Source organism: Xiphias gladius, chromosome 24 (genome assembly GCF_016859285.1).
Source record: "Xiphias gladius isolate SHS-SW01 ecotype Sanya breed wild chromosome 24, ASM1685928v1, whole genome shotgun sequence".
Classification (NCBI taxonomy): Eukaryota; Metazoa; Chordata; class Actinopteri; order Istiophoriformes; family Xiphiidae; genus Xiphias; species Xiphias gladius.
In genome coordinates, this window is record NC_053423.1 from 23325815 (window position 1) to 23349683 (window position 23869).

Here is a 23869-nt window from a genome sequence, read left to right on the forward strand (position 1 = left end):
GTTCCCTCCCTTATTCTCCTGTCTGTCCTTCCCCCAGTAATTTCTCTCCTTCTCTCGTTCTCTCTCTTTTTTTCCTCCCTCTCTGGTGTTTTTCCCCTCTGCCTCTGCACGAACGCGCGCGTGCACGTTTCATGCCCGCGTGGTGCCCACACAATCAGGCCAGGAGGCTGCTGCCGGGATGAGCGTTCAGCCACGACACTGCCATCCGACGGCCAAATGCGGGAACGACGCCGATGCCTCGGCTTCCTGTGTTCCGGTCTCTCACCGTTTCACCACAGTGTCTCTCCACTGCCCAGTTTCACGCTGGGCAAAGGACTGATAATGTTGGTTGTGAGCAGAGATTAAGAGAGAGGCCAGAAGCGTCGCCAGGCACTGAGAGTCTCTATCACTCCTCATGTTCACCAGCCGAATCCTCAGCTTTATTGAAGTCAAACGATGACGGACCACACAATAAACACATTTTTACATATAAAACATTTGATATAGCTTTAATTTAACATGAAATCGATTTTAAATTGATTTGACGAATAAAATATATCTTGTAAACTGCAGTGATATGTCAGAAATTGGAGGGAAAAAAAACAGAGAATCATCTTATATAATCATCTGTTGTTTTTTTTTCCTGCCATGTGAAGAAGCTTGGAGCCGTCCAATTCTTTCTTCTGTTATTCCAAGCAGGCCAAAACGCATTTTCCAGGAAATGTACATATTTTTTTCGAGCTTGCTAAACATTGTTTTACACATTTCATAGTCTGAGGGTAGAGAGCAGTGAAACAGAAACGTGTCTGTATGAAAACATCACAGGTCATTAGTGTAACTGCAGCCTCCGAGCGCCTCAGCGTTCCGTCTTCCCTTTGCCTGCCTTGCCACAGCGCTTGTTTGTTCCCTCACATAAATCCAACGAATCTGCTACCGTCCGCTCCCGCGAAGGCTACGCGCCTCCTGCTTTGATTAGTCCCGTTTTGCACGGCTGTCCCACCAAACGATCTCACCGCTGAACAGGTACTTCGGGTCAGGACCAGGCGGTGCTCTGCCAATCGAGTAGATCGTGTCCGCAGGCAGAACATGGGGCATTTCTGCATGTTTGTATTATGGGGGGTCTGGACCCCTCCTGGCCCCCATTACAGTCCTAACTGTATTTTTCCTAGATCCCCAGAAGACAGCTAGTTCTGCTGAAATACCAATATCGATTAGTTTTTTTAGTCATTTTGCCAAACACACATTTATACGGGAACTCTTAACGGAAATGATCAAGGTTTTAGGACTGTGAGGGAGATTAGGTGAAAATGAATAACCCACCGTAAGGCCTTTGTCATTTCAACTGGTATTGAGTTTGGCGTTAATCCAGCCCCGATGACTTGACAGAGAACAGGTTTACTGGTGCATGATTCCCAATCATTTAAACTGAACTCTTACTTACTTTTAAGATATTAAACACTTTGCCACAAGCATGTCTCGCTCTTTAAAATGGAGCATAGTTAAGACAGATTTATGCGTCTCTTCCTCAGTCATTTCTCTCAAGATGTTCGAGCTCCTATTCTCTATGCAACCGGCGTAGAAATTCATTCATCGTTTGGTGCTGAAATTGCGCCGATTGCACGCAATCACCCCGTCACCACACTGGCCTGGTTCCAGACCTCTCGGGTGCTGCTCACATTGCCGATTTCTTCAGCTTCAAATACCGTGGGCCTTTTTGCAGGTGGGATTACGAATGGGCACGTCTTCTTCCTGCAGCTGCTGTAACAACATAACTACATACATTCAATGTAGTGACTGCAAAATGGCTACATAAAAGGTGGGTGACATTGACGCGGCTGCACAGGTCGTTGACTCATAGACTTTTGACAGTTCTTGAAATATAATTTATTTGATTATGATTAAAAAAAACAAAAACATTAACTGCTCCTAGCAACCACTGCTGTCACCATGGCACCACCAGCTTGTAGAAAAGGAGACGAAAGCCATGAAATCATTAAATAGCCTCAGAAATGTTGTTTCAGCCGTGAGGAAAGGTTTGCGCTGGAAAGGGCCTTGCCAGGTCACGACGTGCTATTCGTAGTGTTAGTAAAAAGAAAGAAATGTAGGTTTATCCACGTCCTCTCCACTGTGGACTGCCTCTTACCAGTGCTGGAAGCCTGTAGGAGGAACCACAAGCAGTGCAGACGCACCGAGCACAGTTCTTGCGGTTTCCACGTCGTATCTCAGCGACCCAGACGTGTAGTTCCATTTTTAAGGAGGAGCACATCAGCTCCAGGGTGCCACGGAGCGGCACCCTGGCGCAGAGGTTTAAACCCACCCTATCACCTTGGGAAAACGCCGTGGGTTCTGGCCCTCATTTGTTTAGTTCCCGTTAGCATAGTGTTGTATGTTAAAGTATCAGTGGCGCTTTGAAGAGATTTTCAAAGGGAAGCATCTCTGCTGTGTTTAGCGTGTCAGAGTTTCAGCGCTGGAGGATTTTGGAGGTCAGCTGCAGTGGTTAGTCTGTCGGCAGGGGAGGAAGCAGTGGAACACTCCTAATGAGGATTCACTGAGCGTGTGTGCGCGTGTCAGTGAGGACTTGTATGCTCTAGTGTGTACTCGCATCTATTTCTGTCCTGTGCGCTGACTGCAAGCACAAGTGCATGTTATTATGTGTGTGTCTGTCTGTGTGTGTGTGTGTGTGTGTGTGTGTGTGTGTGTGTGTGTGTGTGTGTGTGTGTGTGTGTGTGTGTGTGTGTGTGTGTGTGTGTGTGTGTGAGGGAGATTGTCTCCTTGTTTACCAAAGCACAGCCTGTTGTTGGGGTTTTCTCAGCCTATTTACAGTACGTCCAGGGCAGGTTATCATTAGCTATTCCAGCTACAGAGCACAAGCACACACACACACACACACACACACACACACACACATACATAAATACATGCTAATACGAAGAGACTAAAGGCCAGTTCAGATGGGATTATTACTAGAGGGTAATACTCCTGTTTTTCTGGTAATTTGTAGTTTTATAGTTTTTATACATTGATGGATTGAGGTAACAAAAATAACTAAACGTCCTAATTTCTCATCCTCCTCTTCCTCAGCTGGTTGACGCGGTCTGGCAACTCCAGCGGTCTTTGGCGGTCTGCTCTGTTCCCTCTGGAAAATCCACGTACGACGCACATTCAATCAGCGTATGATCCCGTTCACGTGTCGAGCCATTCGGGTCGACCCCTGACGTTTCACTCCTGCCTCGTGTATTTGTATTGGTCCCGTGTCACGTAGCTGTAGCCTGAGAGAGTTGGTGGTTTAACGAGAAACAAAAGTCCATGGGGATTCTTAATCAGAAGCTTGAGCACGAGTTTCCAAGTTGCACGTCACAGTAATACTCCAGCCAAAATCTTTCAGTATCGAATACTCCCGACTCTAAAGGAGGCTTGACAAACACTGTGTCACTCCCTCCTCCATGAACGACAGTATTACAATTCATTCCAATAGTGGCCCAGTTTCATGACAAAAAGGTTTTAAAACATCCAAAGAAAACCCTCACAACACCCCTGCAGTACATCTCCTCTACGTGCTCGGTATGTCCCGAGCACCTTTTTGCGAAAATGTGACTGAATTCACTCCAGTTTCGATCCTCGTGCACCACCCTGTACATTAGAGAACCCACTTTGTGCTCTTCCATTGTTCCGGACAACTGCTCGCAGCTGGCTCGGTGACCAGTCTGACGCTGCATGTCAATGTAAGATAGGGTTCGTCCCTCTAGAGTAGCAGAGCGGCTCGGACCAAAGGAAAAGCAGGGTCGGATCAGAAGTGGCAGAGTGGAATTTCTCTGCTGCTGTGGCAAACGTACGGGAGGGACTGAAGGGTTGTAAGCATCGGCTGAACTTCGAACAGTCTTCTTCTCCAGTGGGAGAACACTTTGGTGCAGACACACCTTAATGTGTAAAAGGGGAAAGCTTGAACCGTGAAGCGAGGCAGGTAGGATTAAAACGGTTTAACAGACTAGCAAAGAAATAGTTGACAGCTAAGGTGGCTTAGAACTGAATGACTGGTTTCATACATGAAACATTCAAATCAATGGTAACTCAAAGGTTCTCTTTGAACAACCCATGCCATCGCCCGTGCAGGGTTTCTCAGGAGTACACACAGGTGAACCGGATGAGGCTAATGAGCTGAATAGACCTACTGATGGCTTGTGTCTGTGTCCACTCAATGAGGCTTGGTGAGATCATCACCATGGACTTTTAAAATCTTTTTAAAACCACCTTTTAAAGGTATAATATGTCACTTTTCCGCATGAGAATGTCTAGAAACCACCAGACCTACAACCAAAATGTTTCCAGCAATTTTCAGGCCCAGAGAAATCCCCCTTTGTCCACGCGTCAGCGTGGTTGTCTGCCAGAAGAGATCAAAATTGACTTGTTTTCTTTTTCTTTTTTTTTATCGGACGTCTGGATCTCAAGTTATCAGAGAAACAGGATGAGCAAACGATAGCGGCAGCCCGGCTCCCAGCCCCTCCGAGGCGTCCCGCGTCCACCGAACAGTGTCGGAGAAACACTGATCTCCACCGTGAAACCGCTTTAGTCGGTGTCTTTACCGGTTTTAATCACCTGGTCTGTTTGTTTTGTTGAGGAGGAGACCTCTGCGGATAATTCGGCTCCTGGTAAAGACCTCCTGAACGAACTGACGCCGAAGGAATCCTAACTCAGGAGAACCCGGCAGTAGCGGTGAAGACAGCAACTGCCACGATCCCGCGCTACTTCACGAAGTCACCAGACTCCGTCCTTTGTTATTGTTTGGACTGAGAGATAGCGGCAGAAATTACATACCGAGCGATTATAGTCAACACGAGGAGAATGTTTGATACACAAAAGTACATTGAACTCCCTGTTCACAGCGAGACAAGACCTACGCTATACCGCTGTGCTAATAACAGAATGATTTCTGTGTGTGTCCACAGGCCTCAGTCTGGTAGTGGGTCTGGTCTTGTATATCTCCAGTATAAATGATGAGGTGATGAACCGACCCAGAGAGCCAGAGCAGTTCTTCCACTACCACTACGGCTGGTCCTTCGCCTTCGCCGCCTCCTCCTTCCTGCTCAAAGAGGTGATCTAAGCTCAATACACACATTCACACACACACACACACACACACACACACACACACACACACTGCAGGCGCACTCAAGTAAAAACAAAAGCACACACTGAACAGTTCACAGTGACACTAATATGTACTGATGCTTAACATTTACTGATGCTACCTAACAAAAGACTGCACAGACACACACACACACACACACACACACACACACACACACACACACACACACACACACACACACACACACACACACACACACAGATTGTTTGGAATCTGTCTCGGATGTCGACCAAGTGCCATTTAGCTAAACACGCTCAAGCATGTGCACAAACACAGATACACAAACTGCTTGTAGCCTGCTGAACTGCAGACTTACAGTATTCAGCTACACACACACACACACACACACACACACACACACACACACACAAAGTGCCTGCGTAGGAGCCCGTCATCCTGCCTGCATCAATATTCATAAATGTTAATAGCTTGAATACTTGAGGGCAGCAGCTCTGTCGCAGCACAGCTTCATATGCATGAGAATATTCCTCGCTGGGGGGGGGGCTCTCCTACTCCTCCCTCTCTATCTTCCTCTTCTTTCTTTCTTTTCATAGCTTTCCTCCTCTTTTCCTCATGTCTCCTCTTCTCTGCTTTGTGCTTTGAACAGGTCTCCTTTCTCTCTCTCTATGTCCTCTACTTCTGTTCTTCTTTCTTCTTTTATCTCCAGTTCTTTAATCCTCTGTTGTCCCCTCCCCTCTCTTCTCTTCTTCTCTCATCTCCTCTGCTCTCCTACCCGCTGCCTTCTATCCTTTCATCTAATCTCTTCTTTGTTTTTCCCCTTCTTTTCTGTTTTCTTTCCCTCCTCTCCCACTTCCTCTCCCTCTTTTCTCTTCTTCTCTGCTTCACTCAAATCTACTCTTTCTTACTCTTCTGTTATCTTTCATTTTCTAATCCCACTTTCCCTCCTCCTCTCTGTTCTTCTTCTCTCATCTCCTCTGTTCTCCTCTTGCATCTGTCCTCGTTTTACGTTATCTTCTTGTCTACCCCCATTTTCGTTTTTTCTCTATTCACTCCTCTCTCTGCTTCCGTTCTTCAATCTTCTTCAGCACCCAAATGTCCTTTTTTGTCTTTGCGTTCTCTTCCCTGTCCCCCGTTCTCCTTTTCCCTCTCTTTATCTTTCCATATTTCCTTCCAGTCTCTTGTTTTCCTCTTCCCTTCTCCCCTTCCTCATCTTCTCTCATTATTACTCTTATTTATTCTTTTATGCCCTTCCTCATTTGCATTTCCTCTACATTTTTCTTCTTTTATGTCTTTCTCTAATCCTTTGTCTCCTGTTCTTTTATCTGCTTCTCTTATTTTCTGTTTTCCTTTTTTCTGTCTTTTCTTCTTTCATTCCCTTTCTTCTCTCATCTTCCTTTCTTATAAAGTTACCCCATTTTCTCCATCTATCTTTCCTCATCTTGTTCTTCCACGTTTCCCTCTCTAATCCTCTGTTCTCTCCTTCCCTCTCTTTTCTTCCTCTTTTCTCACCTCTGTTTTCTCATCTTTTTTCATCTGCCTTTCCTCTTTGTTCACTTGCCTGGTTTGCCCTCCTTCCCTCTCTCCCCCCTCCTCTTTTCTGCTTTTCTACACTTCTCTTCTTCCAATCTGCACTGGAGCTGATAAACATGGGATTTTTCACAAACACACATTTAAACACACTGTTTAAATGTCTCTCTCTCACACACACACACACACACACACACACACACACACGTCCATCGGCATTCTCAAGTTCCAGGGCTGTTGTAGCGACGATGTTGTGGATTAATAGTGAATGAGCTGTGAATGCTCAGCGGACGCACGGCTGAAAACATCAGTACATTTTTCATACGGTTCATTCCACTGAGGAGCGCCAAGCCCCTTTTTGTCAGCTCCCTGCAAAACCGTTCTGAAGTTGTTCAACTTTTTCCCCTCCTGATGGCAGTGTGTTGCAGTTTAGGGAGAAGCCTTGTGCTGATTCCGGTGTTTCCTGGAAACTTTCCTGCATCAGAGAATTTGCTGAAAACTCCGCAGCTCATTTTGATTCCTGTGATAATGCTCATGCTGCGTTTTCGTGCATGGAAGTAGCTTGGGTGGCTTCTCTCTCCATTTCAATTTCTGTTTGTCAGCAGACGTTCTCAGTACTGTTTGATGTATTTATTTATTTTTCAGATCCACCTCATTTGCTCGACTGTCGATCAGAAACTATAACCAGAGCTGTTTACAACCAAAACTGTTATTAAAAACTATTTATTTGATTGGAAAACGTATAATTTTTACAAATTTTAAGAAGATAACTTCATAATACCCAGCGGGCAATATGTCTTCATCATCCACCCATGCTGCTTCTCCATATTCTGTCAATATACTAATATACATGCAAACATAACAAAAAACAACATAAGTGCATCACAATAAGTAAAGTAACTACAGGAGTTAGGAACAAAATACTAGAGGGATGCAGCCCAATACCTGCCTGTTCAATTAATCAAATCAGTAGTAAAAACTCCTCCACTGCTTCACAGCCCTCGCGTTTCGAAATGTTTATGTTCTCATTAAAACATTTACACTCTTTTGGATCCGGATCTGCGCCAACGTAAACCTCCGTGTTCAGGTAAGTACTCACACGTGCTTTGTTTCTTATTGTAGAGTGGTTTGACTTCTCACCGTGCTGCGGTGACGTAGTCGTGTACCTCGGGGTGTTAGTGATGCTGGCGGGAGGCCATTGCTGCACCTGCATCTATGGGTTGACAGTCTTTTGACCGTCTGACCCCACCCAACATAACATTCTGTTGCGCAGGATGCGGGGAAAAACACGCGGCGTCAACACTAGTTTGCAGGGGAAACCAGATTATTATCAGTCACTCTTTAAGAAAAGAAAATTCCAGGATTGATCAGCACCAGAATTAAGTGTTGCCAATTAACTAAAACCATAACTTCACCAGTGGAGGGGTTGACAAAAACATGTACCCGTGTTATATCCGTGTGTATCCGTCTCCATCCCAGGGTGCAGGAGTGATGTCCGTCTACCTCTTTATGAAACGGTACGCTGAGGAGGAGCTGTACAGGCCTCACCCCGCCCTCTACCGCCCCCGCATGTCCGACTGCAGCGACTACAGCGGCCAGTTCCTCCATCCGGACTCCTGGCCTCCACCGCAGCGTGGTCGCAGCGCCTCTGACGTCTCCTCCGACATCTCCATCCAGCTCAACCAGACTCCACCTCCACAGCCGCCTCCCAAGGGGGGCAGCAGTTCCCAGCCGACGCCCTCCTCTTCCGGGCCTTCATCGGCAGCCAGCTACCAGCTCCAGCCAGCCTCCTCCTCCTCCACCTCCTCCTCCTATCCGCACCCCCTTCACCCAGTCACCACCTCCACCCTGCCCAGGGCCTCCCACGCCCACGGTCACCCTCAGCCCCACCCCCACCCGAGCGGGCCCCCGCCCCAGTCCCTGCCCATGGCGGCACCACCCTCAGCCATTCCTCCTCCCCGCTATCACACGCACATGCGAATGAGCGCCTCGCCATGCTAGGCTACATATGCGGGGAAGGGGGAGGAAAACAGCTGGGGGGGGGGGATTAGATCGGCTCTGTCACAGCTCTTACACACCACAAACACACACACAAACACAAATCTTGTACCCTCAAAGTGTGTGGGAGGAGAGATGCAGCAGAGGGGATGAAGGAGTGAGGTTTAAGGAGATCAAATAAAGAGGAGAGTAGAGGAAAGAAAAGAGGGGAGGAGGGGAGGAGAGGCAGGTGGGCGGAGGGATGACTCACCGCCGAGGCCGAGCCCGAGCCCGACTAGAAGGCAGGCATTTAACGAAACTTTTAACAAGCTGGGAGGGAACATGGGAGGGGAGGCGTGAGGAATACGATAATTAATAGCAACAAAATGTTGACGGGTACATTCATCATCGGGGGGCCGTGATACACAGGCAACAGTGTGAGGCAGAACAGGAAACAGGAAGCTGAATCCTTTCCAAAACACTGTCCATTCGCCAAAAGGGGGAAAAGAGTTTAAAACAAACAGTATATCTGATCACAAATGTATCCCCCCTCCATCAAACAGGACTAAGATTACCGGCTTTTCCTCGAAAAACATTAGATTAAAAAAAAAAACGTCATTATTTTGTAACTCCGTGGACATGGTTGGGAAGGTTGCTTCGTAACATCTTGATTACTTTCTAGGAAATGTTGAAACCATGAGAGGGAACCCTATAAAAACTGAACTATACATCAAAAGTAGACCGTGGCATTTGTTCAGGTGGGAGAGAACAGGTGGGTGGTGGTTTCACAAAAAACACCTGCTAACATAAAGGTAGCGTAAGGTGACCAGACAAAAAATAAGAAATAGTAGACCGGTAGATGGAAGACTTTGGTCAACAGATTCCCATTGCTTACCCCACCGTGTATTTGGCAGGTTCTGTAACCATTGCTTTACCTTTCCTCCTCTATCTCCTTCGCTCTTCTTCCTGTCCAGTCTCCCTACAGGGATTAAAGCAAAAAAAAAAACAAAACCAAAAAAAACTTCTGACTGACTTTATTTACTTTTTTTTTTTTTTAGGCCAAGTCATAATCCCCATCTACAATCTGTAAAACAGGTCACAGAGGCGACGCACATTGGCCCTCGACACCTGCTAAACAAATAGCATGTAAAATGTGTTCAGTTAAAAATGATGCACTGTACGTGTGGGTTGCATGGTAGCCTACATCCAGCTGTATATTGTATGGCCACAAAGCAGCCACCTATCACCTGGTGGTATGATACCTAAGTCCCGTAACCCCACCCCTGAACCTAGCCCTGGGCCAGCCCCCGGCTTGAAAAGACCATTGTGGTGATGTTGTGAATTCACTTGACGATTGCTAGTGTCTGATCGAGTTTTACGCAGCGGTTTCCTCTAAAACTAGGCAAGCAAGTGGTTAGTAGTAGAGGAAGAGTGGTGTGAAGCTGCCACGGCGAGCAGCCAGCCCCCTCTGTTGGCCAAAACAAGCACAACGCGAGACGTCTGCTCTGCCGGCCGGTCCTTCTCTCCGGTCTGTTTTTAATTCACGCTTCTGGGGACAGCTCCAGCCCATTTCTGTCGGCCTGTCCACGGATAAAACAGGGACGTCTGGTCACCCTAGCGTAGCACAAACTACAAACAAACAGCCCGGAAACATATAAATGCCAGAGAAGCGCTGGTTCACGTCGATGCTCATTTGAGGCTGTCATTTGTGACACGTCACACAGACAACGGAGGATGTACGTGACCTTGAAAACAGAGAGCAGTTCACTTTTTAACAAGGTTCTATCCCGTCATGAGGAGATTTATCCAGGATGTAAAAATGTGATAACTAAAACCATCTAAATGTGATTCTGTTCATACCCTTCTACTGTAATACCACACATACACATGCGGATTCGGTCGGTTTCCGTCTAAATTTTTTACTTTACTATAAAATAATGATAATGGAATCTGCCAGTGTATCCTGTGTTGTTTAATGGTATGTTCCGACTGACTGGTATGTACAAGTAGATGTGGGTCGAATCGCTACTTCCGTGTAGAAAGTCCGAAAATCTATAAATTTCCGACGCTTCCGTCTCCTCAGCACTGAACTGGTTGTCCATGTCAGTGGACGACCACAGATTTCGCCACATTCTCTCAGGCGCGGCACTGTTGAGGCGCAAAATCGCACGGCACGGGCATTGCGATGGCGGCAAACGTGGCCGACGTACGAGGTATGTAAGAGTAATGTCTCCTCAGAGCGACGTGGGCTCAGTTACCGTACAAGTCTGTGGGAATTTTCTGTATCACCACTGAAAGTAAGGGAACAACAAACCCTCCCAGAGCGATAGCAGTTTGCCGAGCCATTGGTAAGCGCCCCCACCATACAGGCCTAGTTAGTGCTGATAGTTAATAATAATTATAACAACAGGATACATAGATATTTATTTTACATATTTATTTTTTTATTTATGTATTTAGTTTGTGTACAGGAAACGTTATCCACATGAAATCACGAATAGTCTATATTTTATTTCCAGATCACGTTGGCCGGCGCTACTCAACACTCTTCAAGTGTAGGCTCCGATAGTTTAATGGGGAACAATGATTATACCGTCAACTGCCACGTTTATTTCCTGATTCTAGTGCTGTAAACAATGGCGTGTTGCATCACCTCCCAACCTTGTTCATGGAAATCTGCGTTTCGCAAGAAACGTTAAAAAAAAGGCCACCACGATAAAGAATGACTATATAACGAATTGTCAGTATTGCTTACAACTTTTGCCCATGTACCATTACCTACAACCGTAACTAGTATGTACACACCCACAGGTAAACTGTATATGCATATAGAGATTTATACTCCAACTGTACAGAAGTTACTCTTCCTCCCTCTCTCCCACATTCTTGCTGAAACAAAAGGAAGGAAAACCTATTCCTGTACGTCTGTCATGGGGTGTAAATATTACAGTTAGTTTTAGGTGTTTTAGCTATTGAATTTTCTAAACTGTTTGTATCTTTGAGGGCGAAGCTTTGGGAATGAATGTTGAACCTTTGAAACCGGGGACAAAACTGAGCGAATTTTTAAAACACCGAGCACAGGTGGAGAGCCTCTGTGGGAGTTTCAGGAAGTTTCTATAACCCGACTGAACCGGGACTGTCGGTTACCCCGGCGACCACCCATGGTACAATCGAAATGGATGCCTTGGACTCATGGCGCTGTTGCCATGGAACTGTGTATTTAGATTTCTTAGGTGTGTACATATTCATACATGAAGACATGAGAACCTCTGAAAGCCAGGTTCTGATTGCATTCCATTTGAATCCATTCAATTCAGAAAATAAAACTCTACTCCGGTAGAATGTCGGTGGAAATATTTTTCATACCAACCTCCATCATCTCAACACTATTCCTGACGGTTCGGAGGTTTATTGGGAACGAAAAATTCCCAGTTCCTGAGTGTAAAGTTTGTTGTCGCCCAGTTGAATGAGGTTGTGCTTCCTGAATTGACGGATTTGAAATGGAGTCTAGCTGGTCCTGGTTTTATATAAGGAATAGAGGGTTTCTATGAAGAAAAGATGGAGGTAGAGACATGGCACTTTGATGAACACAAGCTTAAATGGGGAGCAAACTGAAAAACCTGAGTGCACTTTAACGGATGGCCTCGCATTCCAATTTACCTCCTGCTTTAATCTATTATTCATGTAATTAGCTTAGCTACCGCTCACTGAATTAAGATTCTACATCTGCATTTTTGCACTTTCTTTTTCTCTTTTTTAACCTTTTTTTGCATCCAGACAGTTTAACAGATGTGTTGTAGTCCTGACAAAAAAAATCCAAACTGGTCAGAGTTCCAATGATAACACAATAGGTCGTGTTAAAGACCCATTATGTCTTATTTTGTTTTTTATCTGCATGAATACAAAAGTATGTGTGTGTTACTGTTGAGCATGTCGCTCCCAAACCGTGGACATAAAAATGCTGCGTTAACACCTCCCAGCCTTTTGTGAAGACTTATACAATATTACACAACGTGGCTGCGGGGATTTGCTCCCGTTCGACCACAAGTGCATTAGTGGGGTTCAGCGGTAATGTTGGGTGACAGGGCCGACGCTAGTCCTGCACGAACAAAAAAGCTCCCGAATCATTTTAATCAGGCCAGTCCAGTTGAGTGGCAGGGATGCCAACGCATCCAGCGACAAAACGCAGCGTCGTCTGGGGAAAAAAAGGAGACCCTGGCCCAACTTTTGCCAAAATGCAGCGCGGCGGCGTCTGGCAAAACACTGTGGTGGTCAGTCAAGGATAGATTACTTTGTAACGCGGACTGAGTATTTCTACTCTTCCCCTCACGATGGTTGCGACGGAGGACAAAATAATTTCCATTGCGATCATTTTCCAGAGATGTGATCTCCCGTGACAGAGTGTTACAAAGCACTGTGCAGTGCTTAGGAGTCAGATAAACCTTCAAACTCACCAATCTGTTGCTGAAGCTGGAACCCCCTCGATCGCATCTCGCGTCTCCCCAGAGCTCGAAGCAGCACACCCTCCACCGACGCAGCCCCTTGCGCTGTCGTGAAAACGGGGGGCTGTATTCTGTCTGAACGCCAGCTAAGGCCCGGGCTCGCAGTCGCCGTCGCAGTTCATTGCGGTTCTTTCCAAAATGCGTGGGTGTGAGCCGGTCAGGTGGTCCGGGCTATGCGCTCGCTAGTCAAGTCCCTCCACACCAAACTGGGAAAACCAGTTCTTTAATGGATCCGATTTGTGCAAGGGGCCAAACTGGAACTGAGGGGCCAATGGCTAAACGATGGACGACAGCGTCAGATCAAAGATGCAGGGGCGTCTACACACTTTTGTGCACATAGATTACATTTGTTTTTATACACACAAAGGGAAAACTTTGTCAGCAGCACAGGTTTTTCAGTTCGACTCCCCTTGAAGCTCTAATGTTGCACAGTGACTTGAAGCGACCAACTTAAAGATTGCTTGTTTTTTAGCGCGTTAACGCTGGTGCCGGGCGTAGGGCATCGTTTGTAGCCATTTTTAGACCCGCGGGGAAAAATGTTATGCTTACGACCTGTGGTAACAAAAATCAGTGTAGCAAATTAACTGCGGCGTTAGCATCGTTTATGAACATTTGCTGCGTGAGAATCCAATAGAAAATCATTTAGCGGTTGAGTGTGAGAGCTTTTCGCTGGTGTTTTTGGGACGTTTATTTTAATTGCCAAAGCTGAGCCTTCATGCTGTGCAGTGAGAAAACACACGACCGCCGGAGACACACGCAGATATATTCATGTAGCTGACTTCTGAGGAAGTTTTGTTTTTTTTAGGTTTTCTGAACCGACAGACATCACAGCGGAGGAGTAGAGCTCTGATGCAGCGAACCGCTTTTTGAAACCTTTACTTTGTTCAGCGCAGACGTTTCTTCAAACTGTGATTTGGGTGTAAATATTCACACTGTACACACTGTATGCGGTATACCCGCACCCGATGTGTTTACATTATAAAAAGTGGAGAAAAATTTTAAAGTTTACATGGTCATCTTTGTTTTGAGTCGCACGGCATTTGACAGACTCCGCGCCTGTCAGGAGCCGCCAGTTTGTTTTCCTCGTTCCTGGAAACGTGCAGTTTGCAGGCGTGAGGTTTTTATCTGCAGCAGTGTGTGTGTGTTAAGTTTAAAACAATAAAGCTTGCCTGGTACCACTCTAGTATTTGTTTTCATTTTTTTTCAATCATTTTTGCTCATTACCACACTCGTGGGAATTACAGCAGCAGTTAGAAAACAAATTCGTGCACAAGTGAAGATTAGCGCTTAGCACTGCTGTGCTTTGATCAATTTAAGATCGCCTGTTACAAAATGCTATTCATTAATGTTTGGGAAGAAAAATAAAATAGTTTTCATTTTGCCGGCCAAGTCGTTTGGCTCCTGACTTTTCTTTTTCTCACACAATATACTTCATTTATTTGAGTTATATTTCTACAAAGGAGCAGCAGCATTTTTTCAGATGGTATATCAGTACCTCATTTAAACAAAAGCCTAAACGCTGCTGATTTAAGCCTCTAAATGTTCATATTTAGGATTCACGTTTACACAGCATGTTTTACAGAATGCATTGTGGGAGACATAAGGTACTTTTGACCTATTAAATTAATTTTCTCTTGATTAAGTGTGATTAAATCGATTCATTTAGTAAATCTGCATTCACTACATGGCTTAAGCACTTAGAGAAATGCATCAGGGTCACAGAGCTGCTCTCCATCAGAGATGTTCAAGCACCGTTTTCAATTTGTTTTAATTTTCACCCGCTAATTACTCGGTTTGCTCCGTTGCGGCGCCGAGAGTGTCCTGCAGTAAGTTCGGCAAACTGAAACTGAGCATTTGATATTAGTTTGGCGGTGATTCGTTTTGAATATTTTTGCATTGCATTATCAGTTGGTCGACTTAACTTGGGAGGACATGGAAGGGTTTTTTTAATGTGGCAGGGACAAAAAAAACAATACGTCGCAAAATGAGTCACAAATTGTCATTAGTTAAAAACATATTTGCATAAGCTGATACCAGCACTTATGTAACAATTGCAAGCCTTAAAATAAAATGCATTATTTTTGCATTATTAAAGTATGAGTCAGCCTTTGCATAACACATTTGCTTGAGGTTGTATGTTTGTGGAATATTGAGTGATGCTGGATAATTATGATTTCTGTTACACAACGGGCCAAATCATTTGAGCGTCGGAGAACGGTGATCGCTACCGGAGGTGACGGACACGGCGTATCACGTGACATGGGGGTGGGCGGCCATGCTGTTTGATGCCTGTTTCTCCAGGTGTTGGTTGGGGAGGCAAACGTTTGAGTGGGGGAAATAAGGGAATTACCGTTAGCAGGTTTGCCGTGCGACGCTGGACATCAGGAAAACGAACGTGAAGGTCCCGGAACCACAGAGGAAAGATAAGAAGTCTTGAATTCATATCAACAACATATTCACAAATGAGTCTTTGCAAATGTCTTTTAAAAGGTAGTAAACGTATTCAGAGTCTTTCTCTGCCTGACACACAATGCATTTGTGGCGGGAAAGGGAATAAAAATGATGTGTTTATGATGAAAGGTGTTGCAGCTGTTTTCACTGAAGCTAATTCGACCTCTTTTCAAGTCTTTGCTGCAGAGAAGCTCGGGTCAGAAGAATCACTAGTCCTGCCCAAGGTGAGAGGTGCCAGTCAAGTCTGTTGCTTTCACGCCTGGACGTCCCTGATGAAGAGTCTAAGCAGCTCGAATAACTGAGCACACCTGTGCGGGCGCACCGTGGGTTTTAGGAGCGAACAGAGCTGTTGCTAAAATTCACCGGTCCGGTTTTTATTTTGGACAACCTTGGTACCCCTTTGTGATTTCAGATGATAATTATTAAGTTTGCAGGTAAGCTCCTCTCCAACATGATGTTGCCTGGGAGTGAGAATGACGTAATGCTGTCTGTCTCAGCCATGGGAGCAGACCCTCCTGATCCTGATCCTGATCGGAGGAGGACGTTCCAAGCATCTTGAGGAGACAGATCCCGTCGTGGGCAGCTGGTCTGACCCAGTTTAGGCCCATTATTTACAGTGGCTCGAACGACACACGTGGCTGCTGCGCAAAGTTGAGCCGATTGGGGCAGCTCAGCGGGTGGGGAGCGGATTGTAGGGGGCGGTGAGCCCGTAGGAATCAGGTGTGCAGGGGCACGAAACCCCACCAAGCGTGGCCATCAGAGCTAACCTGCGACATGTAGAGTGTTCTGTTGATATGATCGTGGCGGCGAGTCCCCGCTATCAGGATGAGCATGCTGGTGGTGACACATGATGAGTGGAGGTAGACCGGTTATCACCAACCCTTGAGAGCTGTTACCACACTAACTGCATTTAGGTCCATTTGACTCCCTGTTGCTGTATAAGTTTTGTTTGAAACGGTGACATTCAGGGATAAAACTAGGATTTGAAAATAACGTTTTGCTGTAGTGTAGTGTTGTGCTTGGTTTGTGTCATATTTCGCTTCACTATGAATCTGCAAAATATTTTTAAAAGAAGAGGAGAACTGAGACGGGAGAGGACAGAGGTCTGAATGTGGCACCATTGGTTGCGTGTCTTACTTGAACCTGCTGGTACAGTTGCAGGGAGGCAGAAGGGGGCATTTCACTGTTATATTCAGTTATCACTCGCAATGATCCCCTTTTGCTTTGAAAACTAACGTTTTTACCTTTGTTCCTTCGCCTTTTGCTCGGTGCGATCACTTTGATTTTTAGCACCGCTAGATGAATACTCACCACACACACACACACAGATCTCAACTCCCCCCTCCCCCCGGCAGCCTTCTGATCCATATCGGCTGTCCGTGGTAGTTTAGCTCCCTCACTGTTCCTTATTAAACCTGTGAAGGGTGTCTTGTTCTACCTGTCTGTTCCCGGTTCCACACTCATTCTGCTCTCCTTCCTTTCAGCTTTCCTCGTCTCCCTCCTTTCTCCCGTCTTCTTTGCCGCAAGGCAACAGACACAGAGGGGGAGCATCGTAACAGTGAGCACCCCACCAGGACATTCATATTTGTCATGGTATGCTGCAACTAATCCTGATCTTTCAGTGTTTAGTATCTGCTGAGTCCGATCCCATATCTATTTTTATTTGTACCTACACAATGTCAATATGCAATGAGACTTTTTTTTTTTTTTTTTTTGTAAAGCTGCTGTTCTTGAAACAAAGAAAGAATCAGAACTGGATCAGCTGATACCAGGCCCTTAAAAAAAAACCCTGAATCTGCCACAGTCTCGATCCTCTAGATGAACTCAGGATTTCCATCATCACAACACTATCAATGGTTTAAGATGACGTTTAATATTATTACTAGAATCTTTATATTTAACATTGAAGTCACTACAACGTTGATATATTTAATGCTGTATTATTTGGTTAACGATAAGATGTTCACCATGTTGACTTTAGTGTCAGGACGAAACCAGAATTTACCAGCATTCATTTCATTTGGTGTCATAACAGAGAGAATGAGATGACTGCAGGCCGGGAAAAGAAAATCTCTCTAATTTCAGACACGGATTAGTTTGAAATATCCTGAACCCAAATGAAGTTTGTGACAGAAAATGCCCCCAAAGTGTTTTGTTTGTTCGTTCTTTTCCTCTTTTGAGAGGCCAAAATCCCAGCACCTCCTCCAGCCGTCGCTCAGAGATCATCGACCCCCCGCAGACACACACTCTCTCCTACTCTTGGGTTGCACCCCGCTGTGCTTAATCCATATGCTGATTGTCAAGAGGACACACAAAACTGAACCCAGCCCCGCATCTTCAGCACCAGCGTGGTTGGTCTAAAGAGCCGTTCTTCCCAGTGTTTTCTTTCCCCAAAACATACGGCCACGTTTTTTTTTTTTCCTCGTACTTCCCCATGTGAGACCTTTCATTTGCTAAAGGTTCAACGTTTGTAGAGGGGGAAAAAAAGGTTCTTCAAAGTAAACTTCTGCAGCAAGTGGGAGCTGCACTGAAAAGTTCGGCTTGAGTGAATAAACTCAAGATGAACTTCTTTTTTTTGGTGGATGTATTGTGTGTAAACTAAACTAAAAGAGTTACCAAATGCAAATACTGCAAAAACCACAGTCAGATAGATGTTTCGATATTAAGATATTTCCATGACGCCAGAACTTTAGCAGCAGCAACGGGGCACGGTGAGATCTCTGGCATCGCAGGGCTGAGGGCAGTTTTTGTTTCACCTGCTGAACTGGCGAGAGGTGCTGTATGTGCAGGAGATAGTGGTGGTGGTCCGAACCTGAATGATTCAGGATCCGGAGCAGATTGAGGCTGAAACATAACCGAGACTACAGCCATTTCTTTTGGGGCCCCAGGTGAGCTGTTTCTCAGGGGCCCCCCCAGAATGTACAGCAGCGACCCTGCTGTTGTGTTTCTGGTTTGACCTGGTTTTCCACATTTAGACCTCGGACACTCGGGCTTGTCAGATCGTGGGACTTTCTGTCTGTGGACATCGGGAGGGTCCGGTCGCAGACCGGCCAGCGGCCAACAACACGGCACCTGTTCCCTCCGCGTCACATCTCCACGGGTGCAGACACCGCGCTGGAGCCTGCGGGACGGAGCGACCGGGCTCCCGAGAGCCGCGGCGGACTTTCAAGAGAAAACTCCAGCGCGTCACGAACAGGTTCAGCCGGCGATGCCATCAACAAAAGCAACAGCAGAGGTTCTACTGGAGCTGCCCTCCACACACACACACACACACACACACACACACACACACATGCACACACACACACAAAGCACATACGTCCAGTCCTCTTCCACCCCTCTCTCTCTCTCTCCAATCGCGCTCCTCGCCGCCACCCGCATCGGCACGGGCCGCAAAAGTCGCCCTCGCGAAGGCGGGCTTATAACTGATCGATCCAGTTATCGAACCGCCAACGCATCGGCCCGGCCGGCGCACGCGTGCTTAGAGCGGCGGAGGAGCGCGGCGCCCGCGCACGTACGCATCGCACCGCTAAGGCGAAACCACCGTCGTGTTTACTTGCGCGGACTTGGAAACTGCTTCGGTCGAGCAGAGGCGCAGATCGTCGGGAGGAGGGAAGAGGATCCGTGCGAAGGCTGCTCCTCTGGGGAGGTACGACAGCCGGTCCGGAGAGAAGGAGAGAGAGAGAGACAGGTGAGAAATTCAAGGGTACGGTGTCGTAGCGAGACTGTTCAGTGGCCGCAAGGATGAACAGGAGACAAACACATCAACATCTGGGCACCGTGAACCTGTTACCACAGACCCTCCATGCGTAGATGATTAAGAGCCTATACAGTGACCCCCCCCCAGGAAATGTTTAATCGGTATTAATTATAGCAGATGAGATTGTCACACCATGAACCTGGGGGATTACTTTTCGTTTCTTCTGTTGCTGTCCTCCGTCTTAGACCAGTCTGTGGTGTACTATGTGCGGGAGTCTGGATTTAGATTTCTCCGTCCGACTACTGAAGATCACTGGAGGAGGCAAACGGATCCTGGTCCCCGCTTATTGAGTTTCACTTTGGTTCCAGCTGGAGACTGTGAACAATATCGGGATCTTTGATTGAAGAACTAATAACTAAAAGTTTTTAACTCGTCTCTCTCAACATCCCTTCTACTTTAATTCTCACGCAGACCTTTAGCAAAGTGTGACTTGACTTTATCCAAAGGGAAGATGGGTCACTGCTCTGCTGTGTCATGTAGTTTTAAAGGTGCTCTATGTGAGTTTTTTTGCTATCGCTACATAGCCGACGTTAGCATCAACAGCTGTTTTACTCCCCAGTCTAGAGGAAACGTTGTGAGGTCAGCATCGAACTTCATCCCTTTGCTCGCCAGGCGCCTTCTCCAGCGGAGGAAGGCAGCGCCAGTGTTGAGTCTCGTTTTGCTTCCATCTCTGTCACTTCTTTCCCTCTACCGAAAGTTAGCATGCTAACCAGCTAGCGCCGGCCCCTCCCATCACTTTTGGGTCGTGAGTCACCGTAGCGTCCAGTCTGCCCTCGGGGGGGCGTATTCTAACCTCTTGTCTTGTAAAACGCAGCGACGGCTGAAGCTCTTGGCGAGCGACCGTCACCACCACCACCCGCTCAAGGCAAGAAACCAAGTTCGGCGGCAGAGAAGACTCACATATAGACCCTTTAAGGGTACGCCAGGCAAACAGAAAGTCTTTATGGTTTTTTAGTGTGGTACTGTATGTCTGACAGAATTCTAACATGTATACAAGTGTACCTTTTCACGCATCAAACACAGGACCCTCCATCCCATCAGGCCTCTGTGGACCCGGTCGGCTCCCCACCGCTGTTGTGATCGCGACCATCAGCGCTCCGACCAGCTCCCGGACCACGTCCGTGTCCTGCTGGTGCTCTGAATTCATGGCAGGATTCGCACCGCCGCTGCGTCCATGATGCAGAGCGTGGCTGATTTGCCCTTGAACTTCCGTCCTCTTCCGCATTGTGTGTTTGCGCTGCCGCCGGCGAGCCCTTACAGCATGCGTTTGTTTCCGTGGCGCGCTGCGGGAGAGGAGCCTCACTCACAATCTGCACAGTCAGGTCTGAATGGCACGGTTTATTTTAGGGGTTTTGAGCACAAAATAACAATGTCTGAGTTCCTGCTTTCTGTTTTGTTTCTTGCTGCTGATTACAGGGCCTCCCAGAGGTCCTGCGGGGCTTTCAGGGGGGTCCCAAAAAAGCAGCAATCAGACCAATGCTGACTGCAATACTGAACTGTTTTCAGCCGCGGGTCCTCTAATGAACACTAGATGGTCATTTCCCAGAGAATGCAGCTTCTAGTCAGATAGATCCGTCTGTTGGTCCCTAACAAAGGATATTTTTTTTTATTTTACATGCTACATGAGCAAACTTCACACTCTGGCCACTTTGAAAGTTTAAATTCAAGGCGACGTTGACTTTGGTCTTTTCGCGTTGAAGACTTTCAGCCGGGGTCAGGGCATGCAGTGTTCTCCGGGTAGATTCCTCGCCCGCTCGCTGCCACAGAAGAGCTCCAACGTCTGCCTGCAAGTCTGATACGTGACTTTCTGCTCGCTGAGAACAGTTCCTGTTAGTGACAACGAAACAGCAGCAGGACCTGCATGGCCTCGTGTAGATGAGCTGGGACAATCTTTCCTGTCGCAACTCCCAGTTTGTCATTTAGACCAATCAACCGGGATGTTTTTACAGAAACGGGAGAGAAATTAAAGGTTAAAGTCGTTGTCTGGTTGTAAAGTCCTTCGTTGGTGATTTTCCTCTGTTTACCAGGTCAAAGTGTGTCCATGTTTTTGAACGATCTTCATTGACAGTGAAAAGCTGATTCTTGTGCGTTAATATTTCATCAAACGAGAGACAGCTGCACTGGGAGAAAATGTATCCAGGTGTTACACCTTTCTTCTTGTTCATCCTCCGCCAACAATACAGGCTAGAGGTCTTCACGGGTCCACTGTGTCCCCATTCTTTGGTATGTGTGTCAATTCGTCTAATACCCATGTGGCTTATTAGCTCTGATCAGGTAAATTTGTCTAATTTTCCTCAGCTCTGTTTTGAACTGGTTTTAATCTATGCATTGGGGGTAGGTTTTCCACAGATCTGTTTTGTACCGCGCACGAAATTTCGGAACCGTGACGGCTTCTGGTACAGAGCCGCTTTTGGGGGGAAAAAGTCGGTCTGCCAATGGGCAACAAGTCCTGCAAACTAAACAACAAAATACACTGTTTGACTGATTCCAAAGAAACACGTATTATCATCTTGTGACCTGACGCCATATCAGCGAGGCAGCCTTGCTTGCCATACCTCTGCTGTTACAAACGGCACTAGGGTCGTGGTTCGGTCAGGCTTTTGGTCCAACAACCACGTGGTTATCATAAAGAGAGGATTTTTATTTTTTAATTTCAATAGATACATTCGGATAGGGTTAGGCTAAGACTTGTGGTTACGGCTAAAGGTAACTGTGTGCTGACTGTCCATAGGACATGGCACAGTTAGTCAAAGTTACACACCCCGTCAACCCATTGGGCCACGCAAACTTCATCTTAATGAAGGTTTGTAGCCGTGTAAAATCATTTCTCCGGTTCTGCCTTTGCGCCCAACAGACAACAGTCGTAAGTCACAGATCTGCTAGATTCCTTTTGTCAGTGAAACATGAAACAAATTTCACATCTCGGCGTTTGAAAGGTCTGACGCTGTTGTTTTTCTCTGGAGACTCCAAATGGGGGTTTGTGGTCAGAAGCGCCTCTAGATGTACTGCTGATGTAAAACAGCTCAGGATCCCTCGCTGTGTTGCTGCTGATGCCTCCCGTGTGGATTTTGGATGTCCTGCAGTTTTAGCAACAGCATGTAGAATTTAAAAAAAAAAAAAAAAAAAAAAACCCCAGCAAAACCTGACCCTGTGTCAGTGCTGACGGGGATTTTCTCTTCAGGAAGACTCCGCTTGTTGAAATGTAGGAAGTGAGTTCCAGCCAGAAAGCAGGCGCTCTGCTGAAATGCCTTTGGGCAACGCAACAGATTCCTACTCGCTCCGGATCTTTCAGCTTTTTGAAATCTGCATTGTGCATTTCGAAGCATGAAGCGGCGCTGAATGCCTGCGATTAAGCCATCGCACCAACGGGAAGAAAGTTGGACGGGTGAAATGTGCCGAGACACTGTGACCACAGCGATAATGACTCACAGGTCTGTCATCTCTCATGTGAATGTTCATTCCTCATGTACTATATGCAACCGTGTGTATCTAGTGCGTGGACATGCGGGTGTGTGTGCGTGTTTGCAGTCGTCGTGTACGACATCCAGGCTCATCTGCAAACTGATGGAAGTCAAACACTTTTTTTTTTTTTTTTTTTTTTAAATCTCAGCAAAATCCTCTCAGCTGTTACATCCACCCCTCTACTCCCTCAACACACACACACACACACACACACACACACACACATACACACTCGATGGCTCCACCATAGACTTTGGAATTCACTGTTGCCATGGCAATGGAATAGAGCACGCTCTCTCGCATCGCCTGTTCTTTTCTATTGCTTTATCTCTCTCTCTCTCTCTCTCTCTCTCTCTCTCTCTCTCTCTCTCTCTCTCTCTCTCTCTCTCCCTCTCTCTCCCTCTCTCTCCCTCTCTCTCCCTCTCTGTGTGTGTGGAGGCAAAACCAGCTTCTCTTGTTCGACAGGGGGCTCGTTTTTTTTGCCGTTGGCATCAGGTTTCGGATGTTTGTTTGTTTGTTAGTTGTTGTTTTTTTGCTTTGCTTTGTCAACGACGTATCGTCACCCTCACGTAGAAAACATGTTTGTACGGGAGATGCGTCTGTACAGGAGCATCCCCTGGTTTCAAGACTCATGTCACGTTCGTTAATCGAATCCACCCCCCCAACTCTATCTCCTCTTCTCATCTCCTTCTCTCACTCTTTCTCTCCCTCATCTTCACCTTGTCCTCTGCTACTCTCCCTCTCTTTCCTCTCACTCTCTCATCTGCTCTTTACCCCCCCCCCTCCGCATCTTTCTTCCTTCTCTCAGTAGCTAAGATGACTGCCGTGACAATTCGATGAGAGGAGAGGACGCCAAGTGAAGTATCCCCTGCTCGTTGAAAAGGAGAGAAGGAGTGCTCAAGGTAAAGAGAGGGAGAAGTAGAAGAAGAGGAGGAGGAGGAGGAAGAGGAAGAAGGGATAAGAAGAGAGGGAGAGGCAGAAGAGCGAGGGAAGGGTAAGGGGTGAGAAAGCAAAGGATAAACGGTGGATGGAGGCAGCTCGGACCGGGGCTACGGAGCGCTCTTCACCGACGAAGAAGAACAGCAGCAGCGGGAGGGAGAGGAG

General features: G+C 46.6%; 1 protein-coding gene across 3 annotated transcripts in view; it reads left to right on the forward strand.

Annotated features, from left to right (window-relative positions):
- Positions 1 to 8802, forward strand: part of cacng7a (calcium channel, voltage-dependent, gamma subunit 7a) — a 19990-nt gene extending 11188 nt beyond the window's left edge. Inside the window, exons 4-6 of one of the 3 annotated variants that reach the window (XM_040122233.1) lie at positions 4923 to 5068; positions 8093 to 8446; positions 8498 to 8802. In XM_040122233.1, coding sequence (XP_039978167.1) covers positions 4923 to 5068; positions 8093 to 8446; positions 8498 to 8614 — 617 coding nt within the window. In that variant the 3' untranslated portion in view covers positions 8615 to 8802. Of the gene's footprint in view, positions 1 to 4922; positions 5069 to 8092 lie in introns of all 3 variants that reach the window. The other 2 variants (XM_040122234.1, XM_040122232.1) reach the window with 2 other exon arrangements.
- Positions 8803 to 23869: the final 15067 nt, after the last annotated feature.